The sequence below is a fragment of the Corythoichthys intestinalis genome, chromosome 9 (genome assembly GCF_030265065.1).
Source record: "Corythoichthys intestinalis isolate RoL2023-P3 chromosome 9, ASM3026506v1, whole genome shotgun sequence".
NCBI classification, from domain to species: domain Eukaryota; kingdom Metazoa; phylum Chordata; class Actinopteri; order Syngnathiformes; family Syngnathidae; genus Corythoichthys; species Corythoichthys intestinalis.
In genome coordinates, this window is record NC_080403.1 from 25,413,193 (window position 1) to 25,437,073 (window position 23,881).

Consider the following 23,881-nt stretch of genomic DNA (forward strand, 5'->3'; position numbering starts at 1 on the left):
ACTCCCAAATGACGATGCAGAAGACGTTGGTATAATTTGCTGACTTTATTCAACCATCACTTGAAGAGTGAAACTAAGAATAGAAATGAAACAAATCAATTTCGTCCCCAATAACAAACAGGTTTGCATCAACGTAAATCAGCGATGATTAGCTGCTAATAACAGTAATACCAAATGGTTAGCATTCGTTCGCTAGCATTAGCACATCGTTCAAACCACGACACAACTGGATTTAAGTGTCCGATCGCGAGTGGAAACACAACAACAACAACACAAAAGATGATACATACAGGCGTTGCCTCTGTAGATATTAACATTAACAAAGAACGTAGGCTCGTAGAAGTGTTTCCGTCTCTCACTAACTCACTCACTCGCTTGAATGCGGCATTTCTTCTTGGGGTGTAAGCGCGCTCTTCTTCACGTGAGTGCGTTCTTCTTCGCGTGAGGAAGCGCAAGGGCGCCCCCACTTGAGCTTGTAAGCGCCACAAAAACTAAAAGGCATGCATTTCAACGTAATGGTAAATAATACACGTTAACCCAGGAGTCCCAAAACTGCGGCACGCGGCCCAAATACGGCCCGCCTCCAGATTTGGTCCGGCCATTTTGATTTTTTTTTTTTTTTTCTCAATCGTGTTATTTATTTCCTGGCCTTTTCCTTGAGGAATTCAGAGAGGGTTATTTGGTTATTATCTATTTAATTAATAGTGTTTTTATTATTAATTATTATTATTATTATATTATTATTTTTATTTTATTTACTTTCATTCCGTGAAGAATCCAGAAAGGGTTATTTGATTGTGGCTTTCTGAAAAACAATAATTTTCTACATTTATGCACTTCTGCAATCGTCACACTTTTTCTGTTACAAACTGACCCCGGCCCCTCATCAGAGAAGGGAAAAGTTATGTGGCCCTCACAGGAAAAAGTTTGGGGACCCCTGCATTAACACATATTGCCAAAGGCAGAACAACAACCTATCTGCCAATATATACCAATATTTTTTATTTCTATTAGATAAATGTTTCAATAAAATGTTACACATTCTTGTGTATTTGCCACTTATTGCCACAGTTAACATTGAGGCTTTGGGCCTCTTTTGATCTTGTTGTGAGTTTGTAAGGTTGTGACTTCTGATTAAACATGCCAATCAAAACGTTTGTTCTTCTTTTCCCCCAAATTAGAATCGATAAAAGAATCGATAAAGAATCGAATCGTTAAGCAATATCGATAATGGAATCGGAATCGTAAAAATCCTATCAATTCCCATCCCTAATCTGAAGTATATGTGATTGCCTCCAGAAATCTGAACATAACGTGCTTTTATCTGGAAATGTTCACCGGAAGTACGTTTCCACTCAGTAAAAAAAAAAAAAAAAAAAAAAAAAGTGCGCTTCGCTTTCGTCAAGCATGTGGTGCTAGTAATAGATTTTTTTCTTTTGTTTGCATCTCTTGCAAATTCTTTAATCCAGTGAGTTTTCATTTTTGAAGTGTCACCTTTTAACCGCAATTTTGCGTTGTGGAGAAGACTGCCTATTATAGCATGCTAAAGCGGGTAGTACATGGTCTTTTGTCCATTTGCTCAAATTTAGCATTGCTAACATTTTACAATGTTTATTATAGAATTGTTTCCTTATTTTTTATGTCTGAACTTTAATTCTACTGCGTGTTGATAGCCAATAAACATCTATGATAAGTAAGACCGGGATTGTCTAAAAATGCTTCAATATTAGGTGAAATGTCTTGTTTTCTGATGTATATTTATAATCGCTCTTTACCTAAAAACAAAAGTTTTATCCAATTACACGATTAATCGATGGAATTTTCAGTAGGATACTCGATTACTAAAATATTCGATACCTGCAGCCCTACTCATTTTTACAAAATACAATCTGGAGAAATTGTAACAACCTTGTGGAAGAATTTTGTTTGCAAACCTAGACAACTGAATCAGACCAGAGAAAGTAAAGTACTACTTTTACACTGATGGAATCTGGCTCCTGTTTTTAAGTAGCTGTACGCTTGAGACCGTCCAGCTGCCTTTTTGTTGAATCACCGGGTGACTCAGCACGCCGAGTTTCACAAGTGTCACACACACACACACACACACACATACGTGCAAAGTAATAGTTGTGCTTTGGTCCCATCTAGTTACATTTTGGTGCAGAGGAATTATATAGCAAGTTGAGGAGTTTTAATCCGACCAAAAGTCCTCTGTCAAAACACACGCACAAAATCAACCAAAAAAAGAGGGTACCAGTTGCCACCTCAAAGCGTTCCAAGTGAATGTAAACAGCAAAGATGGCTGATCGCGACAAGTGCTTTTTTTATTTTGGCCATCAAAAGATATTTTGACTTCCAGCAAATCTGCCTTCTCGTAAGTGATCAAATAATGGAGGCGTTCCAATGATATTTTTCCTGATTGGAGGTTGGAAACTGACTTCCCACCTTCCTCGAATGCAGCATCAGTCTGCTGAATTAACTGACGGCCGGCAACATGGCGAAATGTGCATTTAGAGGCTGTGGGAGCAGACAGAATAATGGGCAAAATTTCCACAAATTCCCTATGAAGAACGGGGGGCCTAAACCCACTGCCACAGCTCAACATTATTACCATCAGAACAAAAATAATTGAACTATTTTCCATAAAAAGCACGTGTGTATGACTCGTATCATGTCTACATTATACACACAATCTTTCTCAACACAGACAGTTGCCAGAGAGAAAAGAACACCACGTTTTACCACCGCTAGACACACTAAACATGCTGGAGTTAACTCTTGTAGCTGGTGTAAAACGTTCATGTGACAGTGTTTATTAACCTCTAATGTAGTATAAATGCCAAATCATATTGGAGGTAATGCCTCCTTGGCAGCCACCCTCAGCAAACATGTTTTACATGTCGGTTGGCCCTCCTTCTCTAAGCCGCGGCCGTCTGGAACTTTTCTGTAGCCGAAGTATTCCCATACCAGCAATTTCGTTTTCTTCAATGGGGGGAAAAGTTCAGGAGTTTCACCTCCTCCAGCCATCGGTTAGCACAGCTGACTCACTGACACTGAGCAACAACCGGTGGGAGAGGGTTGAGCCTTACAGCTACAAGCGAGCGATTTCTGCACGCATTTTTAGGACATTAAAATATCTTAATACCAGGGGTCGCGTTAACCGAATATTTTCCGTCGTTGACCAGTTTTTTAAAACGGTGATGGAAAAAAACTGAAGTCCAGCCGTCATTTTGACAGGTTGCAATTCACACCCCAGACCACAGGGTGGCGAGGGAGCATATTAATTAGCTATTGTCTCTCTTGATGCATGACGTCGTTAGCCTTACCCGGAAAAACGTCAATGCAACTGAGTGTTTGCCTGGCACGGCCAGACTGTTCTCCCTGTATTTTTCAAACACTGAGAGAAAAGTCTGGGACACAGCCTCTCGAGTAGGTACAAAATCAATTGACAAATCAGATTTGTTTATTTGCGTGACGTGTTCTTCACGAGCAACGTCACTATTGCGCGCCGAAAGTCGTCTCTACAACAACACGGATGGCGGGAGAGCCGAGAACATGTTCCAATCCGCAATAAATTCAGTTTTAAATGAGCTAAAACACATCGACACAAGACATTGACAACAGTCTGTCTCGCGCTAGCCATGTTGAATAAACTCCGTTCTCCTCGTATGTTTACTTCCGCGCGCAAGTCCCTCGTCCTGCCCTCGTCGCTTTGCTAACGGCACGTCTGCCCATCGCTGATTGGTGCACTCCGCTGTCTGTTTGCCTCTTGTTAAGCTTGTTCGGACAGAATATTAATTAAAAATGAATGAAAACTAAATACCATTGAATATGTCATTATTATCATTTTAAAAATGTAAGTGATGGGTAAAAATAGATTATGACTGGATTTTTATGACACTGTCAGTCAAAATGACAGACAACGAAAAAGTCTAACGCAACCTCTGCTTAATACCTTAAGGACGGTATGACGGAAAATGTTTCCGGTTTTGAAACCTTGACGTTTTCATACCACGGTATACCTTGAAACCGGTAATCGGCACATTTCTAATAGTAGTGTACCGAGTTTGTGCTAAAAAATGACATAGCGTGACTGTTCAAAAACTGACTTACTTGCAGATTTTCAAGGTAAGAAAATACAAAAAACAGATGAACATTTAATGGTTGCTTGGAAAAGCATGGCAGTGTACAGAACTGTCCACATACTTTTGTGACAAAAATGGACGTGAAGGCAATTAGCTACTGAAAATGACAATGCTCACGGTCAAATTGATGGGAATGACATTAAAGGTTCAATTTTGGACATTAATCAAAGACCCCGCTGTTGTTGATGAGGTTTATTCACACTGTTTCAGAATGAATTAAAAAAAATAGAATAAACACATTTAAATCATCATTTCATAGCTGACTGAACTAGGGATGTCCCGATAGCATATTTTTGCACCCGAGTCAGAGTCACCTGATTTTGAGAATCAGCCGATACAGAGTCTCAATCCGATATCAGGGGAAAAAAGTCTGTTTTTGCCCTATTGCCCTAAACAAATATATATACATTGCCCTAAACAAATTTCTATCCTTTCCAACACAAGAAATGACAACTTTGGACACAATGCAAGTCGCAAATGTCCCATTTTGATGGCAAAATATTTCCACACAGCAGACATTACCACTCCAGCAGCTACCCATTAGGTTCCCGTGTTAGCTCCCAGAACATTTTCCTATTGGGCTGTTTATAGTACTTCCTGTTCCGCTTTTTCCAGGAGTGTTGCGGAGTATACAACAGATATTTTTTATTCTTTTTGGTATGCCGTTGTATTTCTGGATTACTTTGATACGTTTTAATCTTTAAAAAAAATGTTTATAAAATTAAAACCCTGGTCCTTTTCACCCGATTCCCATCTAGGGCTGGGCGATATGGCCTTAAGTACGTATCACGATAAATTGAGCCGATTTACCTCAATAACGATAAATGACGATAAATTCGCCCAAGCAAACTGTTATATAATTTGAAAATTTGAATCAATGCATGGAATACAAATTAACAGTTTCCGTTAAATGTATTTACCAGCTTTCAATTTAAAAATTGCACATGCAGTCTAAACATTAAGTATTAAAAATATATATATATAGTAAACAATAAGAATTCTTGTGTGAACATTTATAACAGCTTGTATGACTTGAAAAAAATCACTTGAATTTCATTAAATTCATTCCGCATTGTTATACACTAGATAGTGGCATGCGTTTAGATATTTAGAATAGATACAAATACGACACATCCACCCGCCCCCCAGAAATTATACTTAATTAAAAAATAAAATGTTTCACAAACCTTTCCTTTCTTTTATTCGGCTCAGTTATTTACATCTTATGATTTTAGAAATCCTTACAGTATGCAATAAATAATATTCCTGTTCCCAAGCACTGTGCTTACTGTACTGTAATTTTTACAAAAAATAAGCAATACATAGTTACTCCCCGTCATCTAGCCACTTACAAGACTAGCACTGTCGTGTATTACAAATACTGCTTTGAACACATCTTCACAGACAAAAGCAATGACACAGGCTTAAAGAGGTCAACTTTAATTGTGTAAATCACACTTAATGACGACACGATCTCCTGGTTGAAATAGACGACATCCACTTAATTCTATTGAAGATATGTAATGCTGAGGCAATTTGTCAACTTTACTTTTAAAAAGAAACGTGCACTGTTTATCCAGTAGATGGGGCTCTTGCAGTGTGTCAAACAGTGATTCAATTTAGGGCAATTGTCTTAAAAGTGGTTCATTGTTTCAGAAAGCCTCGGTTTTTCCATCCCTATCTGGAACCCGTCAAGAGTTTACTTAATGTCGGGTGAAAGTTTGGCGAAGCTAACTTAAGCCCGACTTCATCCCGCTTACTTGTAGCGTTAGCCGCTAGCGTTAGCAGCTAGCGTTAGCCTACCGGGCTTCTGTTTGATTGGCTTCCTGAAAACCATGTGACTCCAAACGTAAGCACACTGCTTTCTTAAAGGGGAATGAACATAGCCGAATAACACAGAGTCAAAGCGGCATGAAAAGACTATATTTTCTTCTTTTATTAAATTACCGAATTTACCGACATGGTCAAAATTACGTGAAGAATTTCGGTAACGGTAAATTTTCGGTTTACCGCCCTGCTCTATTCCCATCCTCTAAAAAATGGACCGATCGGCCCGATTCCCAATCACATAATCGGATCGGAGACATCCCTAGATTGTACTAGTGCTGCAATGAATAATCGATTAACTCGAGTATTCGATTAGAAAAATATATTCGAATTAAATTTTGTTGCTTCGAGTAGTCGTTTAATTAAGGTGGCCTTGTAATGGTTTAATATGAAAGTGTTTGCATTTAGTTTTATTGATTAGAGTGGATACACTGCCCTCTGGTCTGGCTTTTTACACATGGCTAAGTCCAACTGCTACCTGTTAAGACCAATGAAAGCTAAGTTTTTGTTTAAGCGAATGTTTTTTAATGCATTCATAACTTAGTATACAGGTATTTTTAGCCATTTTTTGTGGGAATATGTGAACAATTTGTTAAGAGCTTTCTAAAAAAAAGCTTTAGGATTTTATAGCATTTAAGCTAGCGGACTGTTTCTATGTAAGTTAGCCAATTGTTCTTTTGTTGTCCATTGATCCTCATTTTTGAAAGAAAAAAATTATACAGTTTGAGGCTCAGCTCAGGTATTTTAATTTTTCATGTTCCTTACCCGATTACTCGATTATTCGAACTTAGTAGTCCATCGATTAATCGACTACTAAAATATTCGATAGCTGCAGCCCTAGATTGTACAATACATTGTTCCTCGTTATGTCCTTGGTTTCTTCACCAAATTTGGTGGTCACTAAAATGCCAGTTTCGAAGGACAAGTGAAGGGTGTTGTAGGAATACAAAAGCCATTTTCCAACTGTTTTCTCCTCATTTTGGAAATCCAAGATTCATAGATCACTAAATTTGAAGTCACGATTTCTCAGAGATGAACGGTCGTAGCAAAATACTTGATATGTTACTGGAAAGCTGAGATGGTTCTTGTTTTGATTATACAAAAACCTCCGTTTTGAAGAACGGGTCACTATGACTCATTTTGCTGTGCCAGGTCATATATTTCGAATAGAAAAGCCGGTGAAAGGCTTTTTTAGTCCTCCGCAATCAGTACGCAAACACCTACTGCAGAGGTACCAAAGGTGCACCTCTCTTATCAGAACCGCCATTGTCCAAGCAGTGAAGTACAGAAAGCAATTAACACAGCGGCGGAATAATAATGCCAGCTCATTACCTATTATCAAAGCCGGCGAATTAGCTCGCTGTCGACACGCCGGCCCGCGTGTGAAATCCTCCAGCTAGATTATTTACGCTTTTTAATTGCCGGAGCTTGTCTAACGATGGAATGTGCACACACACATGCAAATAAAAAAAGGTAACAACTTTAATGAAACATAGATGATAGATTAAAGGGAGAGGACCTCTTTGAAAAGCATGAAATGAATTTGAATGGTGAAAAGTAGGTTATACACAGAAAGCTCAGATGACTTTGCTCATAACCCGCTTGTCAAGCGCTTTTTGTTTTTCAGTCAATCAGATTAGGAATTTTGCTCCAGCGGGATTCTTCTGCCGAGCTTTTTTCAGCGAGGAAATCCACTCGGCGCATTCACGTATCCACACATCCTCTCCGTTGCTACGTATTATAGCAAAACGTGTCTCCATCACAGTGACGGATGAAGCTCAACGCAACGGAATTACAAGGGGGATTGGACAAGCTCCCCGGATGAGACGCTGGCGGTGCGGGGAAAACATTTTTGCCGCTGAAGAGAAACAGATGGTGGATTTTCATGCAATTTTAGGCAAGAAGACCTCTGCATTAATTGTGCCTTTAACTGCCGCAATTAAAATAGTTGATATGAGGCGTATTGTGCTTTTTTTCCCACAATTCAAAATGGTTCGCATGTGGATAAGCACATGTCTTTGACAGACTCATGTCGAAATCAAAAAGAATTTTAGCACACGTTACACTAACGCTGCACAGTTAATTGTATTTTAATTGGGATTATGATTTTGGCGGCCGTAATTAAACAAATCTAATCATCGGCCATATTGACATTTAAAATGTGGTTTCTGCCGCATATGTAATCAAGCACTGTCTTAGGAGTTGAAAAGAGCAAAAATTGAAGATGAGAATCATTGTTCCTCAAAAGGGATGAGCATTCGTTTTGGAAGACCAAATAACTTGTTAACTCATTGACTGCCATTGTGCTCTGTGCGATAGACGGTCAATCCATTTGATTTGTTAAACGGACTTAAAGACTTGTAGGCTTTAATAAGCCACAATTGTTCTCTTTTACAAAATAATTCATCAAACAAATAAAATATTGCCATTGACTTAAAACTCTATAATATTTAGTAATTGTTTTGACCTACGGAGGGCGCCATGTTTTATGGACGCTGATAGATTATCACTGGACGAATACTACCGGGCTACTGCAATTCCTTCCACACAGCGAGACGTCCAATTGGTTAAAAGCGGCGAGTACTTACTATTTGTGTTTTTATTGAGTCTTTTATTACCTTTTCATTGCCTCAAAATACTTTCTGCATGTATTTCCCTCTCATACCTTTAAACCAGAGGTCAGGAACCTATGTCTCGCGAGCCATATCTGGCTCTTTTGATGAGTGCATCTGGCTCTCTGCCAATCTGAAATTTCAAATGCTGAACCAGCCGGCTCATTTGAGATGAACGAGCTGTGATGAGCTGATGGTCCATTCATACATTTTTCTTGGACTTTCAAACATATGTCGCAATAATATGTTTCAATTCAGCGTCTATTGGTGGTCTTTCCGTCACGGATTGCAGAGAGATCGTCTTGCGCCTTAAATCTCTGCTCAGCCAGAAGCGGGGCTGGCCTCTCCCAACTCAATGCTGAGCGATCTGGAGTATATAAAAATGCATAGGGGAAATTTACCTCAAGTCATAGAGGTGCGCAATAGGTTTGACTTCCATGACTTTTTCGTCTGTCAAAATTGTCGTGTTCCCTGGTTGCGGCTTCCACTTCCAGGAATTATATGCAGTGCCACAGCATGATTGCATTTGTTATTTTCCAAGTGGGGAGTGTGCAACGATTTCAACACATCAAGTAACGATGTCAGGCTTTCGTTGTTGTTCCGGCCCCTGCTTTAAGCATTGTTTTCTTGTGGTAGCTTTAAAGCAGATTGTTGATCTGTTGACCGCATTAGTCACGTAGCACATTTAAACCACCTTTAGTTGATATTACTAAAGATAAGTATTTTCTTAAGGCATTTTTAGTATGTTTTGTCTGTATGCATTAGGGATGCACGATATCCATTTTTTTAAAAACCGATATCGATTACTTCCTGCTCCTCAAGGCCGATACTGATATGATAACCAATAATATATATAATTTTTTAAATGTATATCAATCAGTCAATATCGTTGATGACGTGTTCCCCTGAACAATGAGCACTGATCTAAAACAAACATAAACCCAACAGGTATTGTGCTTTGTCAGCAGATAAAACATTTGGTGCAACGGGAGAAGGGACTTTTATGGTCTTAGTCCTTGAAACAACTTTCTTAGCCTGGCAATTATAGAACAGCAAGCCTATCAATAACCAAAAGCCCTCTCAATAACTTGTAAACATAACACTGTAAAATGCAAACATTTGCTAATGGCGTACCGCAAGCAACACGTCACTTCTTTTCATTAATATTCATAAAATCCGCCCTGCGCTCCGTCGCGGGTCGCTGGCTGGGCGCCGGTGTATCAGCGGGGTGTCGCCTGCACCGGCGGGGGACCCTGCCTTGCCTGGGGCTTGGTGGGACGCTGGCGGTCCCGTGGCGTGCCGTGCCGGTTGGGGGGCTGTGGCTCGTGGCCCGGGTGGGCGGGCGGGGGTGGGTGTAGGCGTGGGGTTGGTGGTGCGTCCCCTCCTGCCATCCCTGAAGGCCGGTTGATGGGTGCGCGGGTGGCCCGGGGGACCACCCTGGGTCCCGGGGGGGGGGACGATGGCTCCTTTGCTGGGCTGCGGGAGGAGGGATGGGCTGCGCATGGCCCCCTGCCCCCGCGCCCGCCCTCCCTCCCTCCCCGGGCTGGCTGGGTGGGGGCTGTGGCCCTGGGTTGGCGCCCGCGCGGCTTCTCCGCCCGTCTGCGTGGCTGTCGCGCGCCCGGTGGGGCCTGCGTGCTGCTGGATGTGGTAGGGCATTCTCGGGTCGGGGGTCCCGGTGCCGGGATTGGCGATGCGGCGGCGTAGGGTTGGTCGCCAACGGGCTTACTCATAAGAGATTCACACGATTACTGGGTTCTAGATCACAGAACTGATTTGTGTACACTCTACCCCTTTCAATCACTTAGCTTATAGGCTTATAGACACCCCCACCCCCATTCTCCTCTTTCACTGGCCAATAGGCCCCCACATGGTGTAAACCGGAAATACATCTCGCTGACGATAGCACCAGCATATTAGTAACTAGTTTAGATGTTCAATGTATATCTAGTTGTTGTTTGTGTATGTGTTTCTTTTCCTTCTTCTCTTGTATTTCTTTTCTTCTGTCCCCCCATAATCCCTTCCTGTTCGCTGCTTTGTCATAATAAAAAGGTATTTTGAATGATCACAATGGGAGTATGTTAGACTCTCAATGTGAAACATTAAAACTGTTCAGAATCTGGGCACTTAGACTTCCATTCTCTGTGTCAAACAGCTGAACAGGACAGGTTTTTAAAAAAAAAAAAAATAAAAATAAAAATAAAAATATTCATAAAATTAGCTACTGTTGCTAAGTAGGGACAAGCCACCGGTTGTCCCTAATAGGAAATGAATGGAAATCGTGTACGAAGGAGATGTTTACAGAGCTAAACCTACGAATTCTCTCCGAAAATGATGTGCCTGGTGCCAAATTCACTGGCAAATGTGGAAGAACATAAAAATGTTCAGTTAAAAAGATGGCTTGAGTGTCAAAGGCTGAAAAAGACAAAAAAAAAACGAGCTGACCTAAGCATAGCCTTAGCTTTTTTATTGACGCGCCTGACAATGACATTTTCCTGTTTCAACAAGCTATCCTTTACCATCAGCCCTGTCTTTCTTATATATCCTCTGGTTGTCCTACGTCTCTGACCGTTCATGGGGGTAATTTAGTAAGCTTTGTGTAGCGATTGCAAATGCTACTCAGTGACAGCCAACGAAAACTTTTAATTTTTTCATTGATAACAAATCTTAATTCTATAATTTATTTACACTTCCCCCTTACTAAAGTTGTGTTATATATAACAGAAACGGTAACAGTGGCAGTCAGATGCCATTGTAAATTCTTTTCAGGTCATTCATTGTCAGACAGAAGCAGTACGGCACAACGTTACGCTAAAAAAATAACTTAAAAATATAAAAATGGCTTACCTCTTTGTCCTCTGAAAGACCATGACAACCCAACAAAATGTTTACTAATGTTTACTGCATATGAAATGTGAATGGATTCACCGAGCTAGTGTTAAAAGTCCGCGCAAGTTGATTCAGTCTTCACATTTTTTCCTCCCGAGTTTTTGGTTTCCGGAAACGTATGAAGAAAACATCCTTCATGTGTCGTAATGTCGAGAGTAGTTTCTACAAGTTCCAAAAAAGCAATTTGTGATCGGCATGTTCGTTTTTGAAAGCTTACCGGAGAAAAGTGGCATAAATTACGTTGTTTCTATGTGAGAGCGGGTCTATAATGTCCCACTTCGGCTTTACTTGCGCTTTACGATGCGACGTCATGGTCTAAAAATAGCATGCGTGCAGTACGCCACTGACATAGAAAGGTTTATACGTAATTCAGTGAAGGAAAAATACGGCCTCTAGAACAGTAACAAAACTTTGCATACTGGCAAAACAGGAGTGGAAACAAACGCACACATCCCAATCCAACACCAAAAATATTATTAAAAGGACCGATAACATATATTATTATTGGATTCATTGGGATGACGTCACAATTCCTATTATCGGACCGATAATTATTGTGCACCTCTAGTATGCATCTAAACAAAACAAGCTGAAAGCACACGGTTGTACTTTAGGTGTCAAATTCCACTCTTGTAGACGTTTCGCCGGTGTAGCACATTTGGGAAGAACACAGTTTTTTTTTCCTACTCGCATATCGTCTCATCCCGTCTTTCCTGTTCATTTTGCTTTTGCTGCTTGTACTGTAAATGTTGACGGTGCTGTTATGCTCATTAATGTTTCTCTCGGGTTCAAATTGAAAGGGTTGAACAGATGACATGTTTATGTCACTGGAATCCTACTCTAGAAGCTTGGCAGCGTAACCATGTGACGTCACCACCCTGCCAACAAGGGCGACCTACTACTTAAATTAATTGTACAAATTGTATAAAAACGAAAACATCAGAAGGAGTTTCAATATCTCACAATACCGTTTATCTTTTAAGCACTACAAGTCTCGTGGAACCCTTTATGGTTCATTGGACCACTATTGCCATTAATGGCATTTGTTGAGTTAAATCTAGTTAGGCTTGCTTCCCATTTTAGCCATTGTGCATTTACATCTTCCAGTGAGCAAGGTAATAAATTTTGGATTATTTGTTATGGTTGGTTTATTGAGTTGTGAATGTTTTTTCTCTCCCAGAATTGCCTCAAATTAGCATGAAGTGATCTGAAATCAATGGGAAACTAATGACCGACATGAAGGTAAGCATTTTCTACAAAAATGGCATTTTCTAGTTTTTTTTTTTTTTTTTTTTAATGAAAAGACCAACACAACACAGCACACATAACAATATCTCCAACGACCTCGAAAACTGACCACACGCATTTGTGAGGATTTGTGACCGCTAATACCAAAAATTGTTTTTCAAGCAGATTAAGGAGAAAATTAAAAAAATATATATTCCTCACACATCTCACGCCACAGTATAATCACACTGGATCATTTCAATTTCAAATTTACCACTCACCTTGTTGGCTGAAGGACTGCTCAAAGACGGACTTGTAAAGGCTGCGGAAGGAGGCACTGAGATCTTCAAATTCAGAGAACATGAGCTGCTTGTCCCTGTCGGGCATGTTGTACTGGGACTGGGGCTGCTGGAGGCTCAGAGACTGGGACACGGGTTCGGGGTGACTGGTCACCTGCTGAAAAGGGGAAAAACAGGTCAAAAACACAGGACATGTGAGGAATTAAAATGCAAAATGAAGCAATACAGCGACGAAACACGCTCATGAATAATTCACACGCTTTCTGAGAGATACTCGCAGCACTCATCAGTTTGTGGGAGCACCAAAGGCTGCGTTAGAATATTTTACAGAAATTTGAGGTTTCATGTGGAGGCATGCAAATAAAAAATAAAATAGAATCTTCAGAGCGTCTGTCTGGAGCGAACACAGATTTGAATACCGGTATTTTATATTGTATTTTGTCTGCATTAACAGGCCATTTCCTGGTTCGCGGAGAATGACGTAAAATGACTGGACCGTAGTAAAACTGTACTTAAATCCGATCATCTGAATGATTACATTTCAGTGCGACGGAAGAAGCGAATGCGTTAAAAAAAAAAAATCACACTTCACTTGTGTCCCAGGGTTTTCTCTCAGTGCTTTCATTATAATACATTACGCCTTCTGACAAACGTGTAAATTACACTAACGCTAAATTGATTAATCACCCAGGCTTCATATAAACTATGACAGCAAGCATTGAAAGCACAATCTTTCACTTGAATTATTTTTTTATGCCATTTACTTTTTGTTATTTTGTTTACCAATGACATTCAAATGTGACCGACAAAAAATCCCTACTAGCTCCCATTGACGTTCAGTTAGGGCCCACAAAAAACATTTTACCAACCTACATCCTTCCGATTTTAAAGTGTTTTGCTCGACCCTTAATGATGAAAATTTGACACCATTATCTCCTAGTTATCAATTTAAAATCACTTTTTTGTTGAATCACTGCAATGTGCTACAGTGTTTCACAAAAGTGAGTAAACCCCTCACATTTCTGCAGGTATTTAAGTAAATGTTTTCATGGGACAACACTGACAAAATGAAACATTGACACAATGAAAAGTAGTCTGTGTGTAGCTTATATAATAGAGTTGATTTATTTTCCCCCTCAAAATAACTCACAATATAGCCATTAATATCTAAACCCTTGGCAACAAAAGTGAGTACACCCCTTAGAAACTACGTACATCCGTAAATGTCCAAATTGAGTACTGCTTGTCATTTTCCCTCTAAAATGTTATGTGACTTGTTACAGGAGTGCTGTCAGCATTGCTGCAGAGATGAAAAAGGTGGGTGTCAGCCTGTTAGTGCTCAGACCATACGCCCCACTCTACATCACATGGCTGTCACCCCAGGAGGAAGCCTCTTCTGAAGACAAATTGTCAAAAGTGAAGAAAGTAAAAAGCTTCAAAAAGCACAAATGCTTTTGTTTGCTGTTTGTCAAACCAAACAACTTCACGTTTAGTGAGGACAGAACAAGTCATGTTCAGAAAGTAAATTAAAAATAAGATACGATGAAGTACAATTAGGTACTGTTTGTGCGACTAAAAAAAAAAGACAAAACAAAGTGGCGGACGAGACTGTCATAAAGACGAAATGGAGTAAGTCGAGTACGTTGTAACCCGGGGACTACCTGTATCGTGTATTTGACAGGCATCAACACCGAAGCCAATGCTCAGGTGGTTGCCAGAAATGTATAAAGAAGTTAAATCAATAGTAATAGCTCGTACAAATGAAGCGGTGTTTTATGCAGGCACTCGAGTGGGCAGCCTACGATATACTGAGAGTGCGAGATAGCGAGCAGCGTTCCCACCGCAATTTGAATCGCAAAACCAGACTTGACCCATGCATCAATCGCTACACTTAAGGTCACATATATTTGATTTTCTTTTTTTTTTTTGATGCTAACATCTTCCTCCTGTTGCGGCTTACATGAGAGGTGATAATAAAGCCGGAGTGTTTACTGTGAGAGCGCGCCAGTCGGCCGGCACATCCATCAGACTGAGCCGATCGATGGCCGGCGCCTGGAGCGAGGGAGCACGAGAGGACCACACCAAAGAGAGAGGGGCATCTCTGGTGGGAGGGCATCAGAAAGAGAGCGCTCTCTTTGTCTGCCTTCCAGAAGCGCGCGCGTAGAATCACTCCTTTTGCCTTAATGCACTTCCTGAGCTGGAAGCGCTGGAGCGTGTCCACCCCGAGCCATGTTGCTGGTTTCTTTGAAATCTGACTCCCAAGGTTAAATTTGGGGTGGGATGTTTCAGTGCAATTGACGGCAATAGATGTCCAATCCATTTGAACTATGAGGGCTGGCAGTGACTGATTACTGCTATTTTTACTTCTGGTTTACATTAAAAAATGTCCCAATCACATATTTGCATCCGTGTAAATGCCCCCTGATTTTGAGGATCCGCTGTTTAAACTGGCCAAAAAAAAGTTCTTAATTTAATTTTCATATTATAGAATCGCAATTTTTTTTTATAATGGTAATATTAGGGAACCTGCACTGCAATCGTCATTAGAGAGAAGTTACACATTTTATTTCCATATGATGTAATTATATAAAAAAATAAATGAGGCAACACGAGCTAATTTTCTTTAGCATGTGAATGGTGTCTTCTGTTATATATTAGTACAGGTAGTTCTCAGGTTACAACGTATCTTACTTACGTGATTTCGACTTTACAACGCCAGAGTCTCGTCCGTCATTTTGTCTCGATTTTGTTTTTTTAAATTTTATAATGTTGACTTTTGGCATTTACACCCACGAAGAAGTGGGCGAGAGACGAGTGAGAGAGGCGATAGTTTACATCTACAAGCATGCATGCACATTTGTTGCATGTGAAGCATCCACAGAGGTGACGCCTGTATATAACACTTTTTGTACTGTTAATTGTGCGTTTTCAATTGTGGTCGAATACCTGGGGCGAATTTATGAGATTGTTTTTGCTGATGTGCGGATGGTAACTGATACATGCTAATGCAAATTTGAATTGCTGTTATTGAGGATTACACTGATTTCATTTCATTTTTATTTTAGTTTTATTCTGCAAGTGTTGCTGTCATGAGCAGCTTAACCCTTTAACACCGAAAGTGTCGGCGGCAACATTCTTACGCATATCATCTTTGAAGGCTCGTCACGCTGGAATTACGTCATCCACGTACCGCTGGTTGGTTTCATTTGAAAGTGCGGAATTTGAGGTCCAGGACAGTTTTTACTTGAAGTCAATCGACCAAGTAAAACGGGAGATAATGTCATTTGAGTTTTATATTTTTATTGCACTGATAAATAAGCATTGAAATGCTGCCTGGACCATGTGTTTATCTCCATATTTCCTTCATTTCTTGTCCATTTTCAAAACCGAAAGCAGCACAAAAGACTACATATCCCAAGAGCTGTTGTGAGGTCAAAAAGGACGAACCAAATGTGAGCATTTTTAATAAATTGCTGAGCGAGTCGCCACCTAAGGAAAGGGAAGCATGGGAGCGAGCGACGGCCAGTTGGATTGAGCGAGCATCTTTGAAACATGCGGAATGAATTTAAAACTAAATTTAGCGCAAGCTAATGCATTATTTCATCAACTCAAGGAGGAGGATGCGCAGCATTTGTCGTTGTTTTCCTCGGATAAGTCGGAGAGTTAGAAGAATGACAGGCTGACAGCAGATTTTTTTTTTCTTCACTATCAATCTTTTCAATTTCTATATAGATGTGTGTGTTCGAGAAGCTTGATGCATGTATATACTTTTGATAAGGTGATGGGTACAATACCTAATCTCACAAAGAAATATCCTCCAAACCCTTTTGGTGTTAGATGACATATACTGTATGTAATATTGCGTATTGGCCCGAACATAAGACGGTGTTTTATGCATTGAAATAAGATTGAAAAAGAGGGGGTCGTCTTATATTCGCGGTCTAGACATGATACCCATTCACGACGCTAGATGACGCCAGATATCATTGAAGCGATGTTCTGTTATGACAGATCTCAGCTACTCTCCCCATTCACGACGCTAGATGGCGCCAGATATCATTGAAGCGATGTTCTGTCATGACAGATCTCAGCTACTCTCAAGTTTAACCAGTTTGCATTATTTTATTGCAATGTTTTTCTTAATTCAGATTTGTTTCGAGTTACAGTTAGACTTAGATGGTTAATGCAATTATTGCAATTTTGTTCTTTCATCACAATAGATTGGTTTATTTACATTTCAAAAACCAGAGGCCATTCATTTACGAATGTGATTGGACTTTAGTTTACATATTTAAATGTTCAGATATTAAGATTTGAATGAGGCAAAATACCATGTTTTTTCTCTCAAATATATAGTTATATTCATTTGTTTCAGATGTACTGTAATTATTTTCAGTGTAAAAATTATTTTGATGTTCAAAAAGTCTTTTTCCAAACTTGAGTCTTGAAAAAGAGGGGGTTGTCTTATAATCAGGGCCGTCTTATATTCGGGCCAATACGGTATATATAGATATTTTTTTTACTATTTTGCACTGTATATACCCTGTTTTGACCATAGTATGTGTAAAGGCCAAAAACGCCTATGACCCTACCTGTTATTTGTGGTGTGGTTTGTTTGTGGTCTTATTTTTTCTATTGAATGTTTATCCTAACAAGTTGAATACATATTATCAAGCTTCAAAACGGTTGGTCGAGCATGTTTTGGTTGTCAATGGGACATCAATGTCGATTTTGGGATTTTTTTTTTTGTCTTTTTGGGTCCAAAATGTTGATTATAATTAGTCAGTGAAGAAAACAACAGTTTGGACATGAAGGTTATGGTGTTCTGAAAAAAGGGACCCAACCTGGCCATTGTGAACAATTCTTTCTTTCATCAAAGGCATGCAAATTCGGCCAAAATAGGCTTAGGTGTTAAAGGGTTAATAAAGTCAGCAAACCACAGTGATGTTTGACATCATTTCAGAGCTCAGCTCGCTTTCTAGCTAGGACTTATCGCCAACGTCTTGGCAAGAACAGTATAGTGACGTATAACACATGTTTTTTGATAGTTATTTTGAGAATTAGGGGTAGTTATAGGGTTAATTCTGACTTATGTGGAAATTCAGGGTACTTGGCAAGCGTAGAAACGGAACCCGTTGGTAACCTAGGGACTACCAGCTACTACACGAGTGAGTGTTTGAAAAACAATGTATTTGTGTTTCAATGCACAATATGAGTACTTTTCTTTGTCATGTGTGTTTAGTGTTCCAGTTTACCCCAAGAGGTTTCTCTTAAGCTTGAAAATTTGCAATACTGGACTTTCATTGAGGGGCTACATTCAATTTGCATCATTTACTATGTTTGGTCCATTAAATACTAGTATGTCCCGACCAGGGGTCGCGTTAACCGAATATTTTCCGTCGATGACCGGTTTTTTAAAAGGGTGACGGAAAAAACTGAAGTCCATCCGTCATTTTGACAGGTTGCAATTCACACCCCAGACCACAGGGTGGTGAGTGAGCATATTAATTAGCTATTGTCTCCCTTGATCAGGGGTGGGGAAACTATTCCACAAAGGGCCGCAGTAGGTGCGGGTTTATGTTCATACCCATCATGAGGACAGCCTTTCACAAATCTCGTTTCTTACAAGTGCAATCAGTTGATTGCAGTCAGGTGCTCCTTGTTTCCACTGAAACCTCATTGGTTATACTGTGTGTGCTGAATCAGTTGGAACAAAGACCAGGACCCACTGCGGCCCTCGAGGACCGGTTTGCCCACCCCTGCTCTTGATGCATGACGTCGTTGGCCTTATTCGGAAAAATGTAAAGGCAACTGAGTGTCCGAAGTTTCTTCAAAAAGCCCCAAAACGACGATGGTGTTGATAAAAGACGTGAAAAAAGAGTGGCCGCAGAGCGCGGATTCAGCCTCCAGAACAACATCAAAACGGCCATGAGAAGTCGTCTGTCCGAGGCAAAAGTCCAAAACCTCATGACAATAGCCTCTGCAGCAATCCCACTTGAGACATTTGATTATGCACAAGCAGGCACGCAATATGCGCACCAGGAGGAAGGTGTGAGACTGTGTTCAGGCCACAGCAGGTGAACTGTTAATTTCATTGTTCCATATGTAGCCTACCTACTGGGGCCACAGTCAGCTGTTTTTGTCACTGAGGAGAAAAAGTTACATATTCATCTGCTTGATGAGTGATGGCATGGTGTGGATTCTCTGTTAAGCTTGTTCAGACAGAATATTAATTAAAAATGAATGAAAACTAAATACTATTGAATATGTCATTATTATCATTTAAAAAATTTAAGTGATGGATAAAAATAGATTATGACCGGATTTTTATGACCCTGTCAGTCAAAATGACAGACAACGAAAAAGTCTAGCGCAACCTCTGGTCCCGACTGAGAACCGAGCTCCAGCTAAAAATGTTCCCATCTTTGATCTCAATCTTAACATAACCCAGTATTGCTGCAGCTCACTGGGGAGTGACGACCTTTACCTTATGTATACCTCTGTCAGTAACAGACTGCCCCCAGGTAGCCAAAGCAAGCACACCAGAATGAGCAGCGCAATGTCCATAGTATTGAAGAAAAAGAATTGGCAAATATGTTTTAATTTCACATAGGAAACACCTGAAAACATTTCTGCTGTTTATTCAAGAGTCTGAAAATGGGCACAATAATCCATGGGCATGAATATAGTAACTCATGGGAATTTTCACATATTTGGTACTAAGGTATTTTAATTTTCGCCACTAAAAACAAAATGCCAGTATGTCGCATTGTTGTAAAACAGTGAGAATCAACATTGTGAATTGAATACCTCTCTGACTGTGTCAATCAAAAGGGACCATTATCAGCTTTGTATAGATTTTTGTTTGTGTGTGACATTCACAGTCACCAGAGACTGCATTAGTTCAACAGCAAATCAGTAAAAAAAAATGAAGCAGACTGCTGCATACACAATGAGGATGAAGTTAAAGTTAAAAAACAGGGAGGGTTGTGCAGCTTGCAAATTATACCCTTCCCACTGGGACAAGGTAGGTTATTTTTTGCGATCTGCTGAGTGCCCCAAATCCCTCATTATTATCATTACATAAAATATGTATAAGCACAGCAGGTTTCTAAAATGCCTCACTTCATTGTGTTGCTTTTTGCAGAGGATAAATACTTGCCTGTGAGTATTGTTCCACTGCTTGTCTACATGTTTAAATAGTTGTAACACAGCCACATCATTACTTTCACAAAACAAAACTGTGTCATCGTTTTTTTAATACACAAAGTGATTGGCCGGAAACTTGCCATAGAGAGCTCGAATCTCAAAATGTTTGCAAAAATGTTGGCTGGAGGATGGCGCATATAGCAAAACAAAAACGTAAAACGTCTTGTCTCAAATGTGCTTACGAGTAAGTGGGTTCCCTCAAGTGGTGCCAGAAAGACTGGCTGAATGAAATAATCCTTCCCCCCCCCCCCCCCCCCCCCAAAATCCACGACAGTGCATTTATCGAGTGCAGTTCAGTTGTATTCAATTTAACCCTTTAACACCGAACGTGTCGGCAGCGACGCGTTTACGCATGTTGTCTTTGAAGTGTCGTCACGCTGTAATTACGTCACCCACGTGCCGCTGGTTGGTCTCATTTGAAAGTGCGGGAGTTGATGTCCACATCAGTTTTTATTTGAAGTCAATCGACCAAGAAAAACGGGAGATATTGTCATTTGAGTTTTATAGTTTTATTGCTCTCATAAACATGCATTAAAACGCTGCATGTACCATGTATCTATCTCCATATTTCCATCATTTCTTGTCCTTTTTCAAAACCGAAAGCAGCACAAAAGACTACATATCCCAAGATCCGTTGTGATGTCAAGAAGAACGAACCGAATGTGAACATTTTTAATAAATTGCCGAGCTAGGCGCCAACTAAGGAAAAGGAGGCATGAACACTGGTTGGACTTTGAAACGTGCAGAATGAATCGAAAACTAAATTTAGCGCAAGCTAATGCATTTTTTTCATCAACTCAAGGAATAGGATGAGCGGTAGTTGTCGTTGTTTTCCTCGGATTAGTCGGCATCTCAGCGAGTAGAAGTGACAGCAGCGCTCAAACGGCAGAAGAGTAGGCTGTGTGACGTTGTATGTGATACAGTTCAGTGACCTGTTCAAAAACAAACTTTATTGACTGCGCAAAAAAAAAAAAAACTATCGGGTCGCATGCTTGAAAAAATTGAATTGAACTTCAGTACTTGTCAATATTTTTGAAAATACTTTTTTTCAATGTTATATATATTTTTTTCTTCACTATGAATCTTTTCAATTTTTATATAGATGTGTGTTCAAGAAGCTTGATTGCATGTACGTACACTTTAGATAAGGTGATGGCTATAATACCTAACTTCACAAAGAGATATCCTCCAAACCCTTTTTGTGTTAGATGATATATATATATATTTTTTCTCACTATTTTGCACTGTATATAACCTGTTTTGACCATAGTATGTGTAAAGGCCAAAAACGCCTATGACCATACCCGCTGTTTGTGTTGAATAGTCAAACATAAAACTATTCAATCTTATTTTTTTCTATTGAATGTTCATCATGACAAGTTGAATAAATATTATCAAGCTTCAAAACGGTTGGTCGGGCATGTTTGGTTGTCAATGGGAGACCAACTTTACAAATTTTGAAAAAATATTTTGGGATTTTTTTTGTCTGTTTGGGTCCAAAATGTGGATTATAATTGGTCAGTGAAGAAAACAACAGTTTAGACATGAAGTTCAAGGTGTCCTGAAAAAAGGGACCCAACTTGGCCATTGTCAACAATTTTTTCTTGTAATTATAAAGGCAACATCAAATGCATGCAAATTCGGCCAAAATAGGCTTAGGTGTTAAAGGGTTAAACAAAAACAAAAAAATCATTCACATTTAATGTTGTAGAACTGTATTGTTCTTAAATATTCAGAACAACTTCTAAGGGTAATGCTATTTACAGCAGGGGCCTGCAAACTACGGCCCGTGGGCCGGATACCGCCCGCCTCCAAATTTGGTCCGGCCCCTTGATCACAAAAAAAAATATTTTTTTGTTTTTTTTTAAATGGGGGGGGGAACCCCCCCCCATATAGTGTTATTTATTTCCTGGCTTTTTTCATGGAAGAACACAGAGAGGGTTATTTGGTTATTATCTATTTAATTAATAGTGTTTTTATTATTAATTATTATTATTATTATTATTATTTTTTTTTTTTTTTTACTTTCATTCCGTGAAGAATCGAGAAAGGGTTATTTGATTGTGGCTTTCTGAAAAACAATAAATCTTTACATTTTGGCACTCCTGCAATCGTCACACCTTTTCTGTTACAAACTGACCCCGGCCCCTCATCAGAGAAGGGAAAAGTTATGTGGCCCTCACAGGAAAAAGTTTGGGGTCCCCTGATTTAAAGCAACACTTTGCAACTTTTCAGTTTGGCTGATTTTAGTGACACCGGTGGACAGAAGTGGAAGTGTTTTGTAGAGGTGGGAATCTTTGGGGAACTAACGATTACGATTACGATTCAGAGGCTCTGATTCGATTATAAATCGAACATTGATATACACCCCCCCTTTTTTTATTTTATTTTATTTGTTTTAATGTTTTCTACATTAGTTCCAAAATCGTTCAAAAATCCTCTCAGGCTAAGCCAAACTACTATTTCAGTATCAAGTTAACTTATTTGCTCCCAAAAACGTACAAATACGTTCTATTTTTAATTGCTTCAGTGTCCCAAAAATGTATTTATATGTCTTTTGAGTTTTTTTATTTATTTATTTTATTTATTTATTTTTATAAAAGGCATCTATAGGTTCCGATGTATCTAAGATACAATGCACAAAGCTCAAAACCCATTTTAAAGCAATAAGACTGCCCACTGGAGGTCAGTAGCACATTTAGTAAGAACTCATCTCGGGCCAAGTAAGGAAGTGAAGAAAAATAGTCAGGAAACGGAAGTTGGAGGGATCTTGTGAAGACGCGCAAAAATGTGGAGAACGATCGGGAAAAAAGGCAAACGACACTGGAGGACTGTTTTGAAAAGAAAACGAAACCATCGTCAAAGAAGGATTAAAAAAAAATCTATCTTGGTGAGACAGACGGTGACGACCACAACAGCGTCAGCTTCCACACGCGTTCTGCGGAGTCACGTTGCATCACTCCTTAGCCCGAGGGTGAAACCAACGATGAAGATGATGAAAAAAGTGAGACCGATCTTGATCCGGACTCATCCGATTACTGAGCCTTCCCCGTTGTTATGTGCGCAAATAGTTCAACAGTTCAATAGTTTAGTTATGTGTAAATAAATTGTTACTTTGCGATCAAAAGCTCTATTTGTCTTGTTTGTTATTTTGTAGAACGAAAACATTATTCAGATGTTTGGGATGTCACATAAGCAAAAAAATAGCTGTGTTAGAGTCAAAGTTATGTTCGAAATTTATGCTTTCACAAAAAGCTCAATTTCTCTGCTTTTTCATCAGAAATTGGAAAATTGCTCAAACTAAGCCATTTCTAATGTTGATTTCTAAAGAATGGAAAAAGAGATGAACTAACTTTTTTTTTTCTGCTGAAAGAAGAGAGTCTAATCTTTTGGTGGGTTCCATGTTTATATAGCAATAGAACAGAATTTTCTGTGGGCCCAGCAAAATCAGTCAAAATCCAGTAAAACGGCCGGGAGCGAAGGGCCTTGCTCCGGTGAAAATGGCTGGGAGTGAATGAGTTAACAGTTAATAGCAGTAAATAAACTACTCAAGTCCCCATTCTGTATCAGCAGCTTTAAACTACATTCAAGTAATTTAATGTTGTGAATCAACCCTTCAAGTTGTTAAAATTGCTCCCGTCATTCCATAATATCCCTTCTGTCTACTTTTGACATG

At 39.6% G+C, this 23,881-nt stretch overlaps 1 protein-coding gene across 2 annotated transcripts in view; it reads right to left on the reverse strand.

The window, feature by feature from the left end:
- foxj3 (forkhead box J3) overlaps positions 1-23,881 on the reverse strand; it is a 226,621-nt gene that overhangs the window by 25,635 nt on the left and 177,105 nt on the right. For both annotated transcript variants that reach the window (XM_057845438.1, XM_057845439.1), the window contains one exon: positions 12,979-13,153. In XM_057845438.1, coding sequence (XP_057701421.1) covers positions 12,979-13,153 — 175 coding nt within the window. The remainder of the gene's footprint in view (positions 1-12,978; positions 13,154-23,881) is intronic.